This window comes from Squalius cephalus, assembly GCF_949319135.1.
Source record: "Squalius cephalus genome assembly, chromosome: 2".
Classification (NCBI taxonomy): domain Eukaryota; kingdom Metazoa; phylum Chordata; class Actinopteri; order Cypriniformes; family Leuciscidae; genus Squalius; species Squalius cephalus.
The window spans coordinates 37,436,973-37,461,302 of NC_137123.1; the positions used below are offsets into that span (position 1 = coordinate 37,436,973).

Consider the following 24,330-nt stretch of genomic DNA (forward strand, 5'->3'; position numbering starts at 1 on the left):
ACCACTGCCACCTTGTGCCCCAGTTGAGCGGCATACAGCAGGTACAGAACAACCCGGGTGTCAGTCTCTTCCTGGGTTGACTCCAGCTGAGGTATCTCACATGTGGTCACCTGAAACAAGTTATTGAGTAAGGTGTGATAGCATATAGTAAGACACCATTTTATCAGTTTCTCATGTATAACTGGGCTTGGCTAAATATTTTCCAAAAATTTCTAATAAAGAAGAATAGTGAGAAAGACTCAAAATACTCACATTGCCACCCGATGACTCCAACTGATATGCTTTGCCTTCAACGACTACCACTGCTGTTCCACATTGCTGTTCCAGCCGTGATGCAGATGCTTTGCTGCCCCACACCTCAAGTAGCAGTTTACAGAGTCGTGTCTTGTGTCTCATCATTTGCCAGGAAGAGTTTGAAAACACTCGGCTTCCTTGTTGCAGGACCACCTATGATGTACCGCTGGGACACGCCATGTGCATTGCCATCCTGGATGTAGAAAGCATCCTTCGGATAAGACACATCTTCAGAAGCATCTTCCATCAAGTAGTGAAGCATTGCAGCCTTGTTAGTCTTATTGAAGAACCCATCAGCTGTGCCTAGGCTAGGAGGAACTGGGTTGAGGGGTTCATCCAGTCAAGGTTGAGTGGTTCATCCAGGTTCAGTGACTTGAGGGATGCTTTCTACATCCAGGATGGCAATGCACTCTTCCATGCCTTGATGAACCTCCCACCAACGTTCGAGGGAATTTGTCTCCAGTCCCTTGACCATATGGTGGCTAAGAAGCATTTTGTCTTCTCAACGGACTCCTACCATGATGATTCTGTCAAAAGGAGAGACTGCGTCGTGGCGTGTCCCAGCGGTACATCATAGGTGGTCCTGCAACAAGGAAGCCGAGTGTTTTCAAACTCTTCCTGGCAAATGATGAGAAGAAGACACAACTCTGTAACCTGCTACTTGAGGTGTGGGGCAGCAAAGCATCTGCATCACGGCTGGAGAAATGTGGAACAGCAGTGGTAGTCGTTGAAGGCAAAGCATATCAGTTGGAGTCATCGGGTGGCAATGTGAGTATTTTGACAGTCTTTCTCACTATTCTTCTTTATTAGAAACTTTGGAAAATATTTAGCCAAGCCCAGTTATACATGAGAAACTGATAAAATGGTGTCTTACTATATACTATGTAAGGGGGCGCACTACTGCACAACAATACTCGGCCTATACGTCTTCACAGGAGAAGACGTTACAAGTACCTTTAGAGGCAAAGGGAAGGTTGGGCCTCTGAAAAAGCTGCAGAGTAATCCAAAGTACCATGCAGCCTTCAAGTGAGTATTTTTAGTCAGTTATTCTGTCGCATGTAATGGCAATTAATGCTGAACATAGGTATTGATACATTGTGACTTTGTAATACTATAATTATTTATGTCCTCAGAAAACTTGGTGATCAGTGGTCTGTGGAGCCAGATGTGGTGGAGGACATCGAGGCATTTACATGTGTAATGTATGGCCAGGCCCGCAAAAAATCTGTGAACAACGTGCGCAGCATCATGCTGAAAAAAATTGTTGGAGAGGATGAGACGCTTACCACCAGATTCAATGTGGATCTGTCCCGGCTCCTGCCCTGCAGAGGCAACCTGGTCCCACACATCAACCGTGTCAACCACCGTCTGGCCAACTACAAGAGAGCAGCCACACCTATATTCTGGTGTCCCAAGCCCATGATCCTGGCCAAGGCTGGGAAAAGACTGAAGAGGGTACCCTGGAACCAGTGTGGTCTTGTGGACCTATCCTCCCCACTTCACACACTGACTTGCTGGAGGAAACAGTCGAGGAGATGGATGGAGATGGTGAAGAAGACGAGGAGCAAGAGGTCGATTATGAAGACCTGCTGTATGATGAATAGACATCATTGCCCTTGACCTTTTGACCTTTGATTAGAATCACTTTTTTCTATTTCAGTTTATTCTAATGGGGATTTGTTATACCCTATATATACACATATTTGACTATATGAGTGGTTTTCTGTTTTGTTTCAATAAATATAATACCAATATAACGGTTTGAATAGTAACTCCTTATTATGGGAGATGTTCATTTGGACCAACATGTGACAATATTTCAAGTAGGGATCATCAACATTTGCTTATTAGACATCATAAAGACTATAAAAATACAAAAGTTAGAAAACATATATCAATAGGGAGGAGTTCCAGTGATCCAGTGTCACAGATGTTTTACATTTTTTTGCGTTTATTTGAGTTTTAATGCACCATACATCATCTAATCATGACAATCATCATATCTATCAATTCCTCATGCAAAGACGAAGAGAAAATGGGGTGGATTGTGTCTGTAGGATGTATTGTTCAAATTCTATGTAGATTTAAAGTTTTCATTTTTCACAGCCGAAAATCAAGCACGGACACAAAAGATGATACAAAAAATCACATATGGGACAATAATTTGCGTGGGGAACATCAAAATTCCTTTACTAGACACCTTAAGGATTACAAAAAACTAGGTTAAAAAAATATACCTTTTGGGTGCAGGTGAACCCCCCCCCCCCTTCCTACCAGACTATAATAACGTTTCACGAGTTCACATGTTAATGAAATCTGATGTAATATTATAATGCGTATTTGGCTTGCTGTCTGGGGGGAGGGCTCCGAGCTCGGAATTCGGCCCGACCCCAGAGTACTCCCCCCTATGAATGTATAGATCATGGGTATCTATGAGCAGACCCATCTGAATTTGAGGTGATGGGGTGGTGGCGGGATGCTGAGAAATTTGTCATGAGACAGGAGGTAAGGGAAGGCTTTATTTATACTGGCTTCTTCTTGTGCTGATTGGATGATTACCTGAACATGCTCCTCCCGAACTTTGTTACATAAAACTTTATTTCACTAGTTCACATGTTAATGAAATCTGATGTAATATTATAATGCGTATTTGGCTTGCTGTCCGGGGGGAGGGCTCCGAGCTCGGAATTCGGCCCGACCCCAGAGTACTCCCCCCAAAAAGGCCAGATGAACGCAGGACAGCGAGCGTATAATTTATCCCCCCAAAAATTGAAGGGTATGTATTTACCAAGGAACGAGCTTGCCTATTCGACTGGGAAGGCTCTCGCAACGTCCGACTGGAACTTGGATGCTCACAGCATCGGATGGATGAGCCCGTTCTGAGGTTGAACTGACAGCTCGATGACGCAAGAATTATGCGAGCGTGAATTTGTGAACGAGTTTAACCGTTCACCCAGGAGGGCTCTCGCAGCATCCGACGGGAACTTATATGCTCACAGCATCGGACGGGTAAGCCTCGCCAGGTTGAACGGAAAGTGACGAAGGATGTGGCGTCGCAGGTGATGGAAATGAATGATCTAATTAGTTAGGGCTTGGTGAGCGTTTCTGATGTGGAAGCGGCTGGATCTAATATAGGTTTTGAAAGCTTCAGATGACCAGCGACCGAGGGTTTGAATTTGTTAATGGGAGAGACCTTTTTGTGCGGCTGTGGTAGCTGCTCCGATATGGGTGGCTAGAGAAATTATCTGCTGTGACGCCGGATTTGATGAGGACTGCTTTAAGGTGCTTTTGGAACCAGAATCTCGTAGCTGGATGATTGGAGTCGTTAGTGAAGAGTGGGTCGAGTGGGGATTTGGACGTGGAACGTTTGTACTGCAGGTAGTTAAAAAGAGCATGGTACGGTTGGATGGGAGTTTGTAAATTGAAAATATAAACGAAGTGACCTTTTTTAGCTCTGTCAGTTTTACTTTGTTTAATGAAGAATGATATGGTTTCATGATCTACGATCTGTAGGTCTGAAATTGTAGGATGAATGTTTGGGTCGAATAAGGAAGTGATGGTCAGTTCGGAGCAGCGGAGGAAACCGAAGAATGCTAGGATAAACATAGCTTCTAATGTATATGTTGGTGGAGTGGTATCCAAGACGGAGTGATGAAATGCATTTGGTGAGTATATCGATTGTGATTGGTTGTCTGGTGTCTGGGCGAGTGGGGCGGGTTCTTTGTATTCCCTTAATTAGAAGGGACGTTTGGGAGTTTTTAATTGCAGGTGCAGGTTTACCGTGGATTAATTTATGGAAGAATTGAATGCTGCTTAGATAGCTTTTTATGGATCCGGCTTGGAGACCTTTGACTTTATGAAGATGAGATATCAATGAGGTAACTGTTAAAAGAGAAAATTCGGGAAACGACAGGTTGTGAGAGAGGTGGAATGAATTGAATGATTTCCACGCGGTGTAATATGTTTGCAGGGTTCTGGGAGAAACTGCTTGGAGGATGGAATCGATGGACGTGTCCAGGAGGGATTTTAGCGGATGGTTTACAGGAAGATCAGCTGAGAATAGGTACTGGGATTGGAGTGGGGTCTGCTTCTGGTGCCAGCGTCCTGAATTTCTGAAAAGAGAAACGGGAGAGAGAGTCAGCTATTTGATTTTGAGCCCCTGGGACGTGTTTTGCAGTTATTAAGAACTGGTCACATGCGGAGATCCAGATGAGGTGTCTAAGGAGTGGCATTAGCGCAGGTGAGTGAGAACGACCTTTGTTAATACAGTGTACGGTTGCTTCGTTGTCGCAATGGACTTGGATGCTTTTGGTTGACCACTCTTTCCCCCATAGGGAAGCTGCGACAATGATCGGGTAGAGCTCGAAAAGGGCCGAGGAGGCTGAAGACTGGGATGTGTCTAGTAGCTGAGGGGGCCAGGGAGACGCGAACCAGCGTCCTTGGTAATAGCCGCCGAAGCCGATCGAGGGAGCTGAGTCTGTAAACAGTTTGATATCGAGGGGGAGAGAGATAAAGTCGTCGTAAAAAAAAGTTAAGCCGTTCCACTGGTTAAGGAAATTAATCCATAATTTTAGCTCGTTTTTGGACTCATCAGAAAGGATGATCCGATCTTCCAGAGCATGAACGGATGAAGAGAGGGCGAGAAGATGTGCGATAAAGGGGCGGCCCTGTGGAATAATGCGTATGGCATAATTTAGGTGGCCCAGCAGCGAGAGAAGTTCGCGTTTTGAACAATCTGTGCTGTCTGTAAAATTGGATGCGATTAAGATGATACGATCGATTTTTTCCTTAGGCAGTGAGGCCTGGAATTTCCAGGAGTCCAGATTGATGCCTAGGAACTCGATGGATGTAGTTGGACCCGATGTTTTCTCCTGGGCTAACGGAATCCCTAGCTCGGCGAAAACTTTTTGCACTGTGAGGAGGTGAGCCTCGGGGATGGCATCGTATGGTGAAATTATTAGGAAATCGTCGAGCAGATGGAGAATTGCATAATTATTGGAAAGAATCCAACATATAGCTTCAGAGAGAGTGTCAAAAATTTTCGGGCTGCTTTTGCAGCCGAAAGTTAGGCGCATGGCGAATAAAACTTTTTCCGCCAGTTTACACCGAATAAGTGCCACGAAGCAGGGTGGATTGGCATTACTTTGAAAGCAGAGGAGATACCTACTTTTGCAAGCCATGCGCCTCGTCCAGCTATTTTAATCATGGTTATGGCTTGTTCGATGTCATGATAGTTGAGAGAATATTCTTCGAGAGGGATGAGACTATTGATGCTCGGATATGGAGAATTATGGGGGGCTGAAAGGTCTATTATCAACTGCTTTTTTCCCGAGAATTTCCTGGTAGCCACGCCTATAGGGCTGATGCGAAATTTGTCGAACGGGGGAGCCTCGAAAGGGCCTATCATAAAACCGGATTCAATTTATTTTTTAATTAGTTTATACTTCAGGCTCCGCTAAGGAGGACTGAAGATTAGCGCAGATAATGTTTTGCGTGGGATGACTTTCTACGCCGGGTTTAAAGCCTTGATTGAGACCTGTCAGCAAATAATTTCTGAAGTTGACATCTGGGTGGTGTGATAATTCCTCGGCCAGGCAGAAAACATTCACAGGAGTCGAGAGATAGTTTTTTGCATTTTTATTAACAGATTTTTTGACTGGGCATACCACGTGGGCGTGTGCACCGCCACAGTAATCACAGACGTGGAGAAAACGACAACGTTGTCTTGGGCATCTCCCTTCATTGAAGTTTCTACAAACTTGTCTGTCGGGTGCCGTGTATGGTGCTCTGATCGAACAATCTTCTCTTGCGGGTCGCGGAACGTAACTTGTGGATTTTATGGAATTCTGCTCTGAGCAGGGAGGGATCGATGGATTGATTTGGGAGCATGCCGTGGTGACATGGCTTGTGGATCTGCAGATTGCGCAGGAGATGTTTTGGCACCCGAGGAAGACTCGGTTATGGAGATCAGTGTCCAACGCTCCCCAATAGGGACACTGATTCCATTGGGAAACGCGGACGGCGCATTTTGCGGAAAACAATTTATGGTAAGTATAGAAATGACTAGTGTGGAAGGGTAAGGGGAAGGAAATGCGCCGGCGATTGACCGGCTAACGGAGGCATTCTCACGTTAGGGTGAGCACCTGGCGCTTGGGAAGGAGGAAAACTGAAAGAAGTAGAAGGGAAGAAAAACATTTGGGGATCTTGTGTGAAAGTAGAATTGCAGAGATCTGGAGCGTGAGGTACCACGGTGGGAGGGGCTGAGGAGAGGAGTTGACCCGGAAAAGGTTGGCGCCCTTCCACGGCTGGATCCGGGGCGCGGCCCAGGCTAGCGGAAGGTCTGCGACGACGTGGCGCGGGGGCGGGGCCCGGCGCTGCGGGTGAGGAAGGTGTAGACGCTGCGGGACGAGCGATCGGGGCCCGGCGGGCCTTTCTCCTTCGAGCCGATGGGATTGGAGCTGAAACAGAAGGGTGAGAAGATTGTAAGGTGACATATAAATCAAACAACTCTGCTTTTTTCATCCTGTGGGAAAAAATTGCATCTGAATTAATTAAGGCTTGTATCAGCCCCTTAACTGTCCACTTCCCTATGGGAGGGATGTTTGGGTGCACTGAAAGGTGGGAAGGCGCGGAGGAAGATGATGAGGAAGATGATGAGTTCCTTGCTGGCGGTGGTGAGGGGAGTCTTCGGCGTCTCGGAGTATGCAGAGAGGATCTAGAGGGCCGGCGTCCCCTGTTTGAGGATGGAGGCTCGATGTTGTTAGCTGCTGGAGAGGAAAAGGTCGCTGGATCAGCGGTTTGCGATGGAGACACCTCCGTGATGAAAGACTCATCGTCGGAGGGGAAGAGCTCTAACTCGGACATGACGGCACGAAGGCGGAGTCCGATGCTGAGAAATTTGTCATGAGACAGGAGGTAAGGGAAGGCTTTATTTACACTGGCTTCTTCTTGTGCTGATTGGATGATTACCTGAACATGCTCCTCCCGAACTTTGTTACATAAAACTTCATTTTGCGGAAATGTCGCCACAGGTAAGGTTTCCCAATGTGCGTGGGTTGGCAAATACGCTTTCCATAAACATATACGAGCTCATTCAAATACATTTACCCCCCTCCATAAACATTAAACTCTTGAGGACAGATCTGGCGCGATCAGTGCAGTGTACCCGAATTCCTATAATTGCTGCAGATGTCCAGTAGGATTCATCTTTAAAGCCTTCAGGCCATAGATGTGTCTTTGTATGTATGTGTAGTCTTTGTGATGTTTTTTAAGTGTATGTTCACATGAGTGATTGTGATAATCTAGTGGTGACAGATCCAAGGTGATTCAGCGGTAAATAGGTCATCATTCTGGGTCACATTCTGTATACACTGCAGGATTTAAACAGGATCAAAACTATGAGATTATTCTAGTCATTATGATATTAGATATATGGATATTGAGTGGATATTTAGCATGAGAGTCTAACTGCAACAACCTAAACAAGACTTCTCTTTTTTCTTTTTTCTTTTTTGAAGTTTGTGTTCCTCACCTACATTCTGGGATTGGGATGGCTAGGCATCTTTGGCTTCTCTGCGGTGCCTGTTTTCCTCTTTTATAACATGTGGACCACGTGTGGTGCCATGAAGTCCCCTATTGCCAATCTCACCTCTGTGGACAACATCTGTGTCGATGTGCGGCAGTATGGTAAAAAAAAAACCTTGAGATTGAATCATTAGATAATACTTGGTTATATTGATTTGCAAAATCAACATCAATTTACAATGTAAGAAGTAAGTGATTTTAATAGAATGTTAACTAGTGTACACTTCCTTTTACAAATACAATCAGCCATTTCCTTCCCTGGCATTTACTGAAAGCCCTACCAGTGGCAAACTATATAACCATTCATTCCATTTAATAATATGTAATTATTCAAGTGTATTGCTTTGGTATTCTTTATAATTTTTAGATGAATGTATGTAATACATGTAATCATTTTCAGGAATCATCCCATGGAACGCTAGCCCTGGTAAAGCCTGTGGATCCACACTAAGCGACATCTGCAATACTAGTGAGGTAAAGATTTACCTCATTTGTCCCTGAAGATCATCACATATGTACTGGAAGGAAGATATTTAACCCTGTGAAGCCTGACATGAAATAATAGTCAGAAAAGTTGTTTAAATTTGTTTAACTGTTTACTAAAAAAATAAAATAAATGCAGTTGCTGTTATTTATAGGCTATGGCCAAAAAATAAGATGAAATTCTGATAGCCTGTAATGTAAATTAATGAGATTTTTTTTAATTACAGTATAGCAGACTACTGACATAAAATGCATGTAAATATCAGTTGTCACTACTGTATATATCCTAGAGCTGCACGATTCATCATTAAAAAAATCATGATCTGATTCCTAAATGACAGCGATTCGCCTGTCTCTATTAAAGGATTACTTCACTTCAGAATTAAAATGTTTATTTTAAATGAGTAATATCACATTTTGTGAGGCTTGGTCTGTTGTCTTGTGTTTGTTATGTTTTTTCATAGTAATGCTAGTAATGGATTGCATAACATTTCATTGCAGTTCTATCTGTCCTACCATCTTTATATTGTTGCCTGTGCTGGAGCTGGTGCCACTGTGATCGCGCTGGTAAGATTTCATGTTAAATGTTAATTTAATTGTTTTCTTAAGTAACTTGTTTATATCAAGAATAATAGTTGAAAATGGTCTAAAATTGCTTAGTAAAGAATTGCGTTGATGTGTAGAGAAAATGGTACTATATAGTGCCATGGTACTATGTTGCAATATTCTGTCATCAGTTCAGGATCTTTAGGCACAGATTGACCTAGCGCACATGCTTTTATGGGTGGTGCAACTTCTGTTGTAAAGTTGCTACTGTACATCTAAAACAATGTTTGGTCTCACCCACTGGTTTGTCTCTCTTCCATTCAGCTCATCTATGTGATGGCCACAACGTATAACTTTGCTGTGTGTACGACCACAGTCACACCACTAAATTTTGAGCTCTTTGTATGAGGGCAACTGCAAAGTCTGTGAAAGTTGTTCTCAAAGATAGAGAGAAAAAGAGATAGAGTGTAAAAGAGGTCAGGAAAAAGATAAGTTAGAGAATAAATAGAGAATTGTTAATTCTAATAGCATTGGACTTATTGTATAGACAATGTAGTGCATATTAATGTTATTGTCTAATGTTTCTGTACTAGTTTGACAAAGTGTGATCTTTTGACAAAACAAGGACAATATATTTCACTCACTTAATGTTTTCCATACATTTTTACCTGTGTTAATCTAGGACCTATTTAATCAAGTACAATCCAGAATAATGTATCTTATTTACAGTTAATGAGAAAATGACATTTAAGTAGGCTTAGTGAGAATGTAACTCTTCTGTCAGTCCAACAACACCTAATGGACAGGATTAAAACTAGAAAAAACATAGTATTTGATAATTATGTTTCCATTGGATTATATTCACCCTGAGGCAACAGTAGTCCATAATTCAGTCAGATAGATAGATTAATGCTCAAAAATTAAACTTTTCTTGTGCTACTGTACATGTACCTGTGAAGGGTGTGACTGTACTTTTTAACTCATCATGTGATGTTTTGCATTCATGGAAATCATGGACAAAAAAATGGCAATATCTTTCAGAGCCTTTATTGTTAGATTAATCCAACTACTTACTTTAGTATTCTGTTTATTATAGAATTAAAACACTATATAGATTCTGTGCCTTTTGTTTCATTCTCAAACCAGTATAGTTCCTGTTTTCTGAAAGAAGAAATAAACAATTATTGTTGAGAAGTTAATTTCTTTTTATTTGATAGATCAGCTCATCTTTTTTTTTTTTTTTTTTGTAACCTTTCTTTGGATACCACCAGTAGTTCTTACATCATCTTTTATTTGCTAAATGCTAACACATGAAATAATAATATTTAATGTGATGCTGGATACACTGTGATGCTGGATACACTGGATACACAGTTTATTTAAAGTGCATTTCAATATTGGTCTAATCGAAAATCATGGTTTCTGGGTTTAAACCTGTTTCGTTCGGTTTGTCTAAAAGCAAATAAGACTACCCATAAAACAATTAAAAGACACAATTTTGTTTAAATAGTATTTTCGTGTATTGATGTGCAGAAAACGTTCTGGCTAGCTTTACTGACTGCTGAAATTATTGTGGGTTTTATACATTTTTTCAAATCAAACTTTGCATGTTTTTGTTTTGGGAAAATAAATATTTTTGATTAATAAATAGAGCTGCACGTTTTATCGTTAAAAGATCACAATCTCGATTTAAACTCCCAGGCTATCTTATTCTTAAATGACAACGATTCAGCTTTGTCTATTAAACCTTTGACAAGTATGATCACAGCGAAACATTTAAAGGGGGGGGTGAAATGCTCATTTTCACTCAATCTCCTGTTAATCTTGAGTACCTATAGAGTAGTATTGCATCCTTCATATCTCCAAAAAGTCTTTAGTTTTATTAAATTTATTAAAGAAAGATAGGCTGTACCGAGTCTTTCCGGAAAAAACCGAGCGTCTGGAGGCGGGCCGTGTGGGCGAAGCCAGAGCATCCGTCGATCTGGGCTTTGTTTATAAAACATTCATCGTCGAAATGCAGGGAACAAACAGTCTACACAACTCGTTTCTGCATCCACTGTTCCTAACGCTGGGTTCTTTGGTAAGCTTTCCCTCACATCCAAAAACACACTTTGGAGACACTATGCAGCGCTGCCGATGATTTCCTGTTGAAGCGCGTTGATGTGCGCGGTCTCGCTCTCCTCTGGTCGACGTGTGCGCAGCCGCGCTTTTCCGGGAGAAATGCTCATATAAGGAGTTCCACTCTGGTCTACGTCATTAGATCCACGGTCGAAAAAAACCCAGCTGAAACTTGTACCAACCCGGAAGTAAGATTTTCGGCACAGAAATTCTCCGTTATTCGTCCAAAATATTTAAAAAAAACTTTGGCCATGTTTAGCATGAGAATCCATCTCTTTAACACTGTAAACAACTCTGAATACATGAAACACCATTGTACCCCCCCTTTAAATCTACGTTGACGCTGTTGCTGACCCAGAGAGAACAGCTGTCATGTATAGGTATGAAACAGCTGCACAGTCTTTTCAAATACACAATAGCATTATTTGTTACAATAATGCAAATTATCACAATTATTACATCAATAAACCAATAAGTGGCAACAAGTGACTTTAAAAAAATTTTATGTCATTGAATCAGTCATTCAAGAGATTTGTTCAAAAACGCTAATTCATCCACGTCTTTTTGAGTTAGTCACTGAATTGTTATTTTTTTTAAACAGATTTAAAAATATATATTTAATGATAATAATTAAATATTTTTATGCTGCAATTAATGTTTTGTCAGAACCTCTAGTACATAACATGTTATTTTGTTCAGAATTGTGGGAGAATCATGATCTCTCTTTAAAAAAAGAAAAAAAAAAAAAAAAGAAAAAGATTTTCAATTTATCTATGGAAGTAAAATAATGTCAAATGTTTTTGAAATAAAAAAGCCTGTTGAATTGCACTACTTGAAAAAAATAGGCATTGCATTAACCATGCTTGCATTTTAATGCATTGTATTTTTAGGGCTTGCATTTTTATGGGCTGAAATTCAACATGGTTGAATATTTAAGCTCTGAATATTTCAATTAAAAACATTTCAAACACATTTTCATTATTAAAAATTCAATAATCCATATTCACCTTTCATATTTGACTTCCAAAATATTCAAACTGTTTAAAAATACAACCTATAATATTCAACAGGCAATTTTCGGTCCATTTTATTTCCCTTTGCAAATTCGCTTCCACAAATTCAGTGGTTCAAATTCGACAGTAAATTCAACATTGACGTCCAGGAACTGCAGGAAAAGCAGTCGATTGCCGAGCATACTCTCCATCTGCTGTTAGTCGACCTCACCAGCAGGGGGTGCAAAAGCGCGTTAGAACAAGCCATTCATTCGTAAAATGAAAATGATTATCTGTGTCAGTAGGCCTATATATGCGAAAAAGATGATAAACACACAAAAGCTGTGTTTATGTTTCATTCAATAACTTCATTGTTTCCCTGTGTAGCCTACATGTTATAAGCTTTCTCTATGAACGGGATCGGGTTCCCTCAATACCTCATACTCAAGGATTCCCCTTCCGTCGGGACAAAACGCTTTATGGACTAATACAGTGATATGAAAGACCAAACTCGCACTTTATTGGGATGTAGGCTGTAGGCTACAGGCAAGCAGATGGACTCAGAACTTAATTTTTCATGCTGAGCAAAATTTCATGCTGAGCGTTTCGTGATATACTGGCATAAAATCAACACTCGATCAATAACACTTTCTCTTCTATTCTATTATCTCTCTCTCTCTCTCTCTCTCTCTCTCTCTCTCTCTCTCTCTCTCTCTCTCTCTATATATATATATATATATATATATATATGAGTATGCCTACGTGTATTGCATTAGCTTAAACTGGGAAGAGTCATAGCACTTGCATATTGTTGTCCTCCTATTGTTAGTTTAACTGTAAATCGCTTTGGATAAAAGCGTCTGCTAAATGACTAAATGTAAAATTGGCTTGACATTGGACATTCGCACATTTAGGGATCGTCTCTAAAGTTGCATACAACATTGGCATACACGTTTCTAACTTCAACTTAAATTTATTTGAATAAATATCAAAAATCCAAAGGGTGCGCATTATGCCTGACACTAAATGAACACTTTACAATTGTTTTTATGGCTGTAAGTCGTTCTATTCAAATGCTATCGAAGTTAGAAACGTGTATACCAAAGTCGTATACACTTTAGAGACGGTCCCTAAACCAGGGACAGTTGTAACACGGGACGGTTGTAACACTTTGAATTCCAACAATCAGAAACAACCTACAGTGATGTCACTCACTGTGCTTATGCTCCATTAGTTTCCCTCCATTCTTGCTAAAAGGGAGCCACATCTGAAACTTCTTGACAGAGTTATATAAAAAAGGTTGATTTGAGGTAAGAAAAAAATACTTTTTTTTCTGATGTACTTTTTTGGATGCTGTTATAGGATAAATGTCTATGAATTCAAACAAGTATTATTAGAATCACTGTTTTGTAAGCTACAAATAGAAATGGCTAACAAGTGTCAAACTAACAGTCAGGCTAGCTCACATGAGATGAAAACATGGTTGGTGATACTGGGATGGTTGTAACGCCCACCGTCCCAGTATCACCAACCAAGTTTAATTTATATTGTAAAAACTAATCAAGCTAAAAAAAAACTGCATAGTTTAGCTTTAATGTGCAAATTAAAATGTTTGAGTTCATGTTTAAACTTTTTTGAGGTGTTCTACCCATTAAATAAATTTCTTGTATATTATAATTTGACAGTTTCACCTCTTTTTTATCATGTAATATGAAAAAAAGGTAATCATTCCTTAAAAACATTAAATGAATAGTCACAATAACATGACTGATAAATAATATTTTCCATTTTGAGTATATGATTGATTAATTATGTATATTTTAGACATGTTACAACCGTCCCTGACATGTGTTACAACCGTCCCTGTAGAATTCATCGCCACAATATAAAGTTAAGACAACTAAACAACCAAGAGAAATATGTCAACCTCAAAAATGTAACATTAGATCTGTATATCCGCATCAGGGAATTTCATTATAATCTCGTTCACGGTAGAGAAAGATGCATGTAGGCTACACAGGAAAGGTAACCGTGAAGACACTGAATTTAACATAAAACAGCCGTCATAATAATAATCACAAATACACTTACATTGCTGTAAATGAGTTTTATGAATGAATGGCTTGTTCTAACTGTTGCTGGTCTTCGTCAACAACACGCGCGTTTGCACCCCCTGCTGGTGAGGTCGACTAACAGCAGATGGAGAGTATGCTCGGCAATCTACTGCTTTTCCTGCAGTTCCTGGATGTCAATGTTGAATTTACTGTCGAATTTGAACCACTGAATTTGTGGAAGCGAATTTGCAAAGTGAAATAAAATGGACCGAAAATTGCCTGTTGAATATTATAGGTATGTATTTTTAAACAGTTTGAATATTTTGGAAGTGAAATATGAAAGGTGAATATGGATTATTGAATTTTTAATAATGAAAATGTGTTTGAAATGTTTTTAATTGAAATATTCACAGCTTAAATATTCAACCATATAGAATTTCAGCCCATAAAAATGCAAGCCCTAAAAATGCAAGGCATTAAAATGCAAGCATGGTTAATGCAATGCCTATTTTTTTCAAGTAGTGCAATTCAACAGGCTTTTTTATTTCAAAAACATTTGACATTATTTTACTTCCATATTTATCCAGAATCATGCAGCTCTAATATTACATAAAAATTGAAGGTTTGAACCAAAACATAAAAATAATTTGAGAAAAAAATATATAAATTTAGCTGTAACTTCAGTGGGTGAAGTGGCTGCAATAAAGCGCACGACAGAGCAAACAACAAAAACAGTCTTTAATAATAATCCAACAAGAGATTTCAGGAGTATAGTATAACAACCACATAAAGACATAAACGAGACCGAACAAAGAACTGAATGACCTGAAGGCTTAAATAGACTGAGTAATCAAAGGAAAATTAGGAACTATGGAAACTAATAAGCACAGGGAACTCGGGCAAAACAGAACAGGGAAAACAGAACCAAAACATAATGAAACAAAACAGACACAGAACTACACATTACAGTGACAGTTAAATATATTTTTTCAGTGTATTCTGATCAACTAATAGTGATTTCTGTGTGGTGCAGCTATAATAATTCACTGAGATTAAGTTACTTAATAGGTTCTGAGAGCAACCAATTAATACTGTCTTAACTCTTATAGCTGGCTTTGGCTCACTTACCCACTTATGACTAATCCTTCCCTCCACCTGTTTCTTCATCTGTCTTGCTCCCTCTCCATCTCTCTGTCTATTTTGTTTGTCTTCTTTTCCATCTCTACTGTTCACAGATCCACTACCTGATGATCCTGGCAGCAAACTGGGCCTACCTAAAGGGAGCATGTCAGCAGACTCATGACTACCAGGACATCAAGACCAGGGATGATCAAGAATTGCAGGATGTGCAGTCACGCTCCAAGGAGGGTCTAAACTCGTACTCATAAACAATTCTCTCTGCTCTGCTCTGTTCTACCCCACCTCTACCTAACCTGCTCTCTAGACCACACCAAAAACACCCATACACAAACACACAGCTGCTGCAATGACCTGCCACTTTCAGATGGAACATTGCACAAACTAACACTGCTAAGTGGTGCGCTATCCTGACTATACATTATAACAGTGCGGTATAAGTTGGCTATAATCATGATGAAACACGTTTAGGCAAGTTGTTTAACATCTGTAACAAATGATAAGTGGAATCATCCATGATACAGTTAATAGTGATATGATGTGTTTTGCTCATCCACTTCATGGTATAAAAGACCACTGGTATAAAAGTGTATGTATACTAGTATTGTACTGTCATTTTGCATTGACAATTTTTTTAATTGGTAGAAAGTGTATGTTCAAGTGTAGAGCCATGGTTATAACTGGGTTATATTTGAAATTATGATGCATTGTCTTGGTGAAGCACTAATAACATGATAGATTGTCTGCACTAACTCCTCACAAACATTTTACAGGAACTTCCTTTTTGGTGTTTTATATATATATATATATATATATATATATATATATATATATATATATATATATATATATATATATATATATATATATATAAATGTGTGAAAGTGAATGAATTTTGTTGTTTTTTAAATTATTATTATGGGTGCCAGGTTGTGTATTGAAAATGTATGTTTATTTAGAATCTTTCTCTGGGCTCTCTCTATTTAAAGGGGGTCGCACACCGGACGCTTTCGAACACATTATTCTCTATGAGTGTACACACACCGGCGGCGCCTTTCGGCGTCTGTCCACGGCGCCCAGCTATGGCTCAGGTCAGGACCTTATTCAAAATCCTGCCGCGCCACAGAGCGCCATTTAAATAGTTTTACATTACATTTATTTGTCTCAAATCGTCGTTAATGTATACTGACTTCACCCTGTGCTGCAATATAGCCTACATTTAGTTTTACATTCATTCACAGAAATCAGCTGCTTGAATGAAAATTGCTGATGTTATCGGATTTTCAGGTGATATTCTCAATTCATTCAGTTAACGGACGCTCTGAGGTAAATTGAATTCAGACTGCAGACTTAGCAACGATTGTATTTAATTGTACAGTACAATCATAACATAGTACAGGCATTATCTTAATTTCATAATGTCCTTAAACATAACAATATTGCTGGCCATAAACTGAAAAAGTGCGCGTCCGGTGTGCGATACCTCGAGTTGTCCTAGACGCGACGCGACGCTGCGCTGCGCGTCCGGTGTGCGACCCCCTTTAGATATCTGAATTCACCTCTTTTTCCAACTCTTATTTTTTTTTTTTTTTTTTAGGGTTGGGGGAATAATGCCGGTTCTTGACAAATTGCACTAATCTTCTAATAGAAAGCAGGTATATTAACACACACATACACCAGTAAAAATATTTCTCTGCAGGACATTTTCCCAAACCTGTCAGTCTTGGGTATTATCTAGTACTCAACCCTCAAAATTATATCCAGAAAACAGTATCTGACTGATATATATCTGTGAGGCAGAACAATTTATATGTCTTTGTTTTATGAAAAAATAAATAAAAATAAAAATAGACAAAATGATTTCCTCTTAATGTATAACAGAAACTGCCCTCATCAGCCATACAGGTTTAACATTCCTTCAGTTTCGTTGCTAAATCTAGGTATTTTCCAGTCTTCTAGAATTTGTTAATATGGCAAGATCAATGTTTACCATGAGATTTATGAAATGGTTGTGACCCCTCTGTGTGAGTTATTGCTATGGACGTGGAACTCTGAAAATGGTTTGAATTTACAGTCAAATGACGCCGCCTTGTTTTTGCAGTGTATCTTTTTCCTAACTGGTTTATCTCTCTTTCTATTACTACTTTTACAATATGACTCTCTTTTTATTGATCTCTCTTTTAACTGAATAATTCTTCTCTGTAATGTCTCTGTAAATATAAGCATGTTAGTATTGTCCACATATACAATTGTTTTACTACCAATTATATGCCATTTCTTGCTGTATGTTAAATTCTGTTAATGCGAGCTTTCGAGAATTAATCTATTAATGTACATTATTTATTAATAGATCCATTAATGTCCATTAATCTATTTACCCAGGTTTTGAAAAAGAAAAGGTGTGCCTGGATGTTCTATTGTTCCCTCATTATTGCATGAAGGAAAGATATTTCATTTTGTTTTGCAGTAGGCCTACTTTAAGTGATGTGTAGTCCATTGTTCTAATGAACTACAATTGAGTGTCCTCCCCCCAAAACAATTCACTGTATCTTGATGGAAATTGTAGTCTTAGATGTTTCATAGTCCATTTTATTTGAAGTCAGATGTTTTATGAATCCTGTATAGTGATTTTTGTAACCTTCTCTAGTAAAACATTTTCTATGATCTATATGAACTGTTTTGTGTTATTAAAAACAAAAAAACAAAAACAAAAAACACCTGTGCAAAAGATAGAGGAGCACCTTCAAATATTTGCCATACTGTCTTATTACTTCACTGCATTGCAAGGTCTATCATCATTTCTATTAAGTCCTTCTGCAGTTTGTGCATATAAAATGTGTATTTTGTCGTAATTGCGCCACCTGGTTTAGGAATGAGAACATTGTGCCCTTATTTTTATTATTAAAAATATCTCAACATTACCCTTAACTTTTCATAGAGAAAAAACAAAACAACAACAACAATCAAAAAAAAAAAAAAAAAAAAAACCTTGGTACACAATAAAAACGATAATCTATAATCAAATACTTTTAATTTAATAATAGTTCAGTGAAATATGAACAAATACAAAAAAAAAAAAAATGCAAATTCAGAAGAGCATGCAGGATCATTATGAGAATCCTTTTGGCAGAAATTATGAACATATGTCTGATCCATGTAAAAGGAAATTCACACCTAAATATCTTGGAATGGTATAAGTTTTCACATTCAGGCATATTCAAAAAATAAATTGTTAGCCCATTCAAACTAAAATGATAATTAATTAGTGCCTGAGCACTGATGGTGTGAGGACCCTATTGGAATTGCTCTGTTTATTATACAAAATCACACTTCATGACTCTGAAGACATTCCAAAACATCTTATTATGCAGATTGTTAAATAAGACAAACAAACAAACCTGTGCTAAAGGCACTTAAAGTAACAGCGCGTACATAACATCGTGCACACGGAAAATAAGATAAAAACACATTCTAGTGTTCATGAGTGTAATAGCTGATGTTTATTTCTCAACTGTTAACTGCATTATAATTCGTTGCCTGGAGGATCTCACTGATGCCGGTTTGGTTTACCAACATTGATAATTTAGACCACCTAAAATCACAAAGGGAAGGTAATCCAGTGCTTTGAAGGGATGACAAAAGGAATGTGAACCAAAGAGATTATTTTAAAGGACAAGTTCGGTATTTTACACTTAAAGCCCTATTTCCAGATCGTTTCTGATGAAATAGAACGGTTAAGATTGAAATTTGGACACATGCTGCTGGCCCGAGAATTTTCATTTTTTGCACTGTAGGTGCACTGGAACAATCCTTCCTAAAACACATTAAACTTTCGTTTACAAAGACGTGAAACTTCACTGATATGCTCACACAAAAATCGCTGCAAAAGATGCTTTCCAACAGGTTTTATCGCAGTTTTTGTCCAACTCCATTGACTTGTATTGGATGTGCTGTGAGGTACGGTATTACTCCGTTGCCAGAAACGGAATTGGGGTTTTCCTATTATTCAAGCTCTCAACGGGTGTGAGGCGTTTGGAAAAATAGGTCCAGAGTTTTACAACGAATGGTAAAACACCTGTTGGAAAGCATCTTTTGCAGCGATTTTTGTGTGAGCATATCAGTGAACACCCCTGACCACTCGGTGAGTTTCATGTCTTTGTAAACGAAAGTTTAATGTGTTTTAGGAAGGATTGTTCAAGTGCACCTATGCAGCCATTGTGGAGGTGGGGGGGGGGGTGCTACCACAAAAAAACGAAAATTCTCGGGCCAGCAGCATGTGTCCAAATTTCAATCTTAACCGTTCTATTTCATCAGAAACGATCTGAAAACAGGGCTTTAAGTGTAAAATACCGAACTTGTCCTTTAAACTAAACAAGGCATATAATTCTAAAAGCCTTTTCATTTATGTTCATTGTTCAGAGCTGGGCAAGTGTTTGAGATTATATAGCTCTGCTGTACCAAAGTAAGCATATTGCACACAATAAGTTATTTCTGGCATCTGCTGTTTAGAGTTGAAGAGTATACATTTATTTGCTAGCACATAACAAGGAGTAGGCTACTTCAGTTGTGTCCATTTCATTAAAAAGCATCAACAACACGAGCCGTTAGAACGCGGCTTTCTGCGTAATATGTCGATGGTGTCTGTGGGCAGCAGATGTTCTGCACGATCTTCAGATGCAAGCACACGCCTAACTGCTTCCTCAAAAGCAGCTGAGACATTAGTGGCATCTTTTGCACTTGTTTCAAAGTATGGATATCCACCATTCTCTTGACACCACCTTTGAGCTTCTTCCATTGACACCTGACGCTCCGTCACATCTACTTTATTTCCTAGAACAACAAAAGGAAATTTCTCTGGGTTCCTGACATCTGCATAGAATGCAAACTCTTTCGTCCAGTTGTTGAGGTTCAGGAAACTTTGATTATCGTCCACGCTAAATGTAAGCAGACAGCAGTCAGAGCCACGGTAAAAGGGCGTTCGGAGACTACGGAACCTCTCCTGGCCGGCTGTGTCCCAGATCTGTAGGGTAACCATGTGACCGTCCACCTCCAGCTCTTTGTTAAGAAACTCCACACCGATTGTGTGGAATAAGTGGGAATCAAACTTGTTAGAGACATAGCGGTTCATGAGGGATGACTTTCCCACGCCACCATCCCCCAGCAGAATCACCTTCAGCAAAGATGATTTGGTGGTCATTATCAAGAACTTTCATAGGTTATCTCACCTACAGACCTAAAATGAAAATCAGAATTAGCAAGCTTTAAAAAAAAAAAAAAAAAAAAAAAAAGCAGCACAACTTCTCACTTTGAATATAAGAAAATGTAACATATTGAAATTGACATTTTTAGTTAAAGTTTTTTTTTTTGTGAGAGGTGAGGTATGTGTAGAGCTGGTTCTGCCTCATTTCAGAGCAGACTTCTGGCCTAAATAGAAATACATTTGAATGCCAGTGTGACTTAAAATCAGCATAGCTCGAGTCATAAATAATGGTATCTTTAATTTTAAGTTCTGAACCCTTTAGCCCTAGACATTGTTCGTCAAAAAAATAGTTATTTTCGTAGGCTACTGGGCTAGCCTACTGTCTTGTGACAGGAGTGCATTCATCAGAGCCCCGGAAGCGCCGATCATGTGAGACATAATCTTCACGGATCATCCTGACTTAATAACTTAGCCTAGTAGGCTATATGAAAAATAAAGACAAAAATCTAACTCATAATGCAAGGTTACATTCCTATAACCGTATACTTTTGATAACAGAATCACATGAGTCTGAAAACGAACAAGTCTGAACATTTTGAAGAACTGTAGTAAATAAATCTTTTACAGTGTAGGAGCTAAACGAAAGGCAATCCTGGGCTATTCGTGACGTGTTTTCATAGCAATCATTTAAAAAAAAAACCCGACAGCGCTGCTCAGTGCATTTACAACAGAAAACCTCTTAAAATACGACGTAGGTTCAAGAAGTCAAGCCCATTTTTACTCGATATCGAAGTTAATCAATGGCTAAATGAAGGACTGTTACAAGCGACTGTTTTCTCGTCATAAAGCAAATGATCAAAGCCAAGGAAACGTAATATTGTGGCAAGCGCTTTATTTGTAAGAGAAATTTAAGTGGTGGCATTCCATCCAATCGCATGCTCAAAACGGCAGATTGGGACGCTCTTAACAACGCCATCATTGCTTTAAAGGTCCTGTCAAATTCTACACTTGGTATTTCGTACATTTAAAACCTGTGTTGCGCGAGGAACAGACAGTTAGGATACATACCGTTGAGAATACAGCAACTCGTGTCGAAGTGCTGTGTTAGCAGCACCATTCCTTAAAGTAGAAGCAGCATCCTCCACTGTATGGAGCTTCTCAAGACATGGCGCCCCTAGGCTGGCCAAACAAGCTGCTGAAGCTCATATGACCGAGTTCTCATTTATAAGACATTAACATGAAATCAATTAATAAAACAACACGGAAATGAATTGAATTGGTTTCTTAACTGAGGACAGCCTGATACAGTAAAAATCCTTCAGTGTAACTAAATATTCTCTTTGAAGTGCCTTTTCCCCCCTTAATAATTAATGTCCTATGCCAACCAAATATTACTGTCTTTGATTGACGACAGCATTATCACCGAGTCACTAACCAAATATATCCCTGCTAGTTCTACAGCACACATTCTCTGATGTCACTTTATCACAAATAGTACTCTGCATATAATGGGGAAACATCCAACTGGGTTTTGTGATCAATGTCCATCTGAGACTGTAGAACATTGTTCAAAATATGAATTACAGAGAATAGTTATGATAAAAGACATGGAAAAAATAGGACTAATAGGACATGGAGTAAAGAGTATAATGGACTGCAGTAAGAGTGGAAAAGGAATTAGATATTTGATTTGTTTTCTGACAAAATCGGGACTAATGAAAAGAATATGATGACTAAAAATATGTGAAATAACTAGAACCAGAAGATGGCAGTAATGCAACGTCAAGGATGCAAGCTGCCGTTAAAACCCAAAGAAGAAGAAGAAGAAGAAGAAGAAGAAGAAGAATTAAATAGACAGGTCTTGAATGTGGAAAGATTCAGGATGCCAACCGCTGTAAAATAGCAACAAGAAGGAAAAGAAGAAGTGGAAAGATTCACATGGAAATTATATTTTTTTATAGCCTATTGTATATGTTGTAAGCCCTTTTTTTCGTTCTTTTTTCTTTCTTTCATTTTTTACAGCTATTTATCAACAGGAATTGACTATTGATATGTTTATTCTAGCTAATTACAGATTTAACCTCATCTTAAACTTTCTATTTGGTTTTGTGATTCAAACAAGTTAGACATTTAACAAGGGTACACTGTAAAAACTTTACTGTAGAATTTACAGCAACTTACTGGCAATTTTGGTTGCCAGTAGCCCTAAGCCTGTAAATTTTACAAGAGTACTGTAAAACATCAACTACAATTATACTGTAAAATTATACAGCACACCTGTAAAAGCAGCAAAACAAGAGCAGCTGTGAATTTACAGTTCTTTAATGTAATCTTTACAGTATGTTACTGTTATTAATAATGTACTGAATTAAAACCTGAGATAACTCACTTCATTTGAGGAAATTGATTGGTCAATTGCCATTAAATATTTACTAGAAACATCAATTTAACTAAATCCTACTAGTGATCATCATCACACATGAATGAGTTGAAGAACTTAAAAACGTCATCAATGCATCAGCAACTACACAGTCACTGCCTTTAAATAAAGCAACATGCAGCATAACATCAGTGTTTCTCTGCTCATCCTGGACTGAAGCTCAGGCACTACTCTTCAACACAATGGTGACACACAAAACTCAACAGAAACCCTTTAAATCCTAACAGAACATTAAACACTAGCATATCTCCACTATAGCATTATGTGCAAAAACACATAAAATCACTCAAAGCAAATCACAGAATTGTACTTTTTTGTTTAGTAAATTTGACAGTGAGATTTTACTGTGAACAACTGACTTAAGCCACAGCTTTAGATGAAATCACCTGAAGAGAAAAGAAGACATTAAATCTGTGAAGATCTCAGCAGAGGAGGATTAAACAACTCCACAAACAGCATTACCAGCTTAACTTATTACTAACCAGACTGACTTTATTCCTGACATAATCAGACGGTCTTTTTGAGAATTAACGGAGGTTTAGATGTTGATGGTTTTTTTATTGTTACCATGATGGTGATCAGTGTTGGCTTTAGCTGGGCTCTTGCCCTTGACATTTGAACATTAGTTTTTCTCTGGCTGCTTTAACTGTGTGTTTATAAGGCACAACAGTTATAGCAAAAAAGCAGAGAGAAAAGTGCTCTGGTATAAATGGCTCTGTATTGATGATGTCATCAGTAGAGCTTACAAGACTGTACCTCATTTCATTTATACTTTAATCTATTCTCAAGCAATCATGTGGGTCATTTCATATGATTGGTTATTAAGCATACACGTATGATATTCCACGGCATTATAATAATTTGAACAGATTAAAAAATATATAATGCACAGAAAGTTTTAAAATGCCATGTTATTTTCTCACACACAGACATCAACAATCGGCGTAAGAATCTCAACAATGGTGACATTCAAATGAAAAGCTTCATGTTGCAATGTATGCTGGGTACCACCATAGTACATAATTCCCAGAATGCATTGCGGCATGCATAAATTATGTAGCTGAATTGTATTCTTTTCTTTTCTTTTTACCATGTGCTTTTATTTTTAGGGCCCAAGCCCTGAAAGGGCGCAGAGCCCTATTGTTTTCGGTAGGATTATTAGGGCCCAAGCCCTGAAAGGGCGAAGGCCCTATTGTTTTCGTTAGGATTATTATTATTAGGGCCCAAGCCCTGAAAGGGCGAAGGCCCTATTGTTTTCGTAAGGATTATTAGGGCCCAAGCCCTGAAAGGGCGAAGGCCCTATTGTTTTCGGTAGGATTATTATTAGGGCCCAAGCCCTGAAAGGGCGAAGGCCCTATTGTTTCCGGTAGGATTATTATTTTTTTTATTATTATTATTATTATTTTTGCCTTTTTGCCACTTTTGGGGCCCTTAACATGCTCAAAAACTCTTGAAATTTTGCACACACGTCAGAACCCGCGG

The 24,330-nt window shown here is 38.8% G+C and overlaps 2 protein-coding genes across 4 annotated transcripts in view; one reads left to right on the forward strand and one right to left on the reverse strand.

Annotated features, from left to right (window-relative positions):
* Positions 1-16,009, forward strand: part of gpm6ba (glycoprotein M6Ba) — a 297,792-nt gene extending 281,783 nt beyond the window's left edge. For 2 of the 3 annotated variants that reach the window (XM_079852202.1, XM_079852201.1), the window contains exons 4-7: positions 7,812-7,980; positions 8,279-8,352; positions 8,863-8,928; positions 15,307-16,009. In XM_079852202.1, the coding sequence (XP_079708328.1) occupies positions 7,812-7,980; positions 8,279-8,352; positions 8,863-8,928; positions 15,307-15,459 (462 nt within the window). In that variant the 3' untranslated portion in view covers positions 15,460-16,009. Of the gene's footprint in view, positions 1-7,811; positions 7,981-8,278; positions 8,353-8,862; positions 8,929-9,231; positions 10,105-15,306 lie in introns of those variants that run through there. The other variant, XM_079852203.1, reaches the window with a different exon arrangement.
* A 3,435-nt stretch (positions 16,010-19,444) lies between these two features.
* LOC307147524 (ras-related protein Rab-9A-like) lies at positions 19,445-21,758 on the reverse strand. Its single transcript, XM_079852291.1, has 2 exons — positions 21,477-21,758; positions 19,445-20,441 (listed from the first exon to the last, which is right to left on the reverse strand). The coding sequence occupies exon 2, from the start codon at positions 20,403-20,405 to the stop codon at positions 19,797-19,799; it is 609 nt and encodes a 202-aa protein (XP_079708417.1). The 5' UTR covers positions 20,406-20,441; positions 21,477-21,758; the 3' UTR covers positions 19,445-19,796.
* Between the last annotated feature and the right edge of the window lie 2,572 nt (positions 21,759-24,330).

Excerpts from the sequence above, each read along its gene's own strand:
- LOC307147524 (XM_079852291.1), bottom strand. The coding sequence starts at position 20,405 with ATGACCACCAAATCATCTTTGCTGAAGGTGATTCTGCTGGGGGATGGT.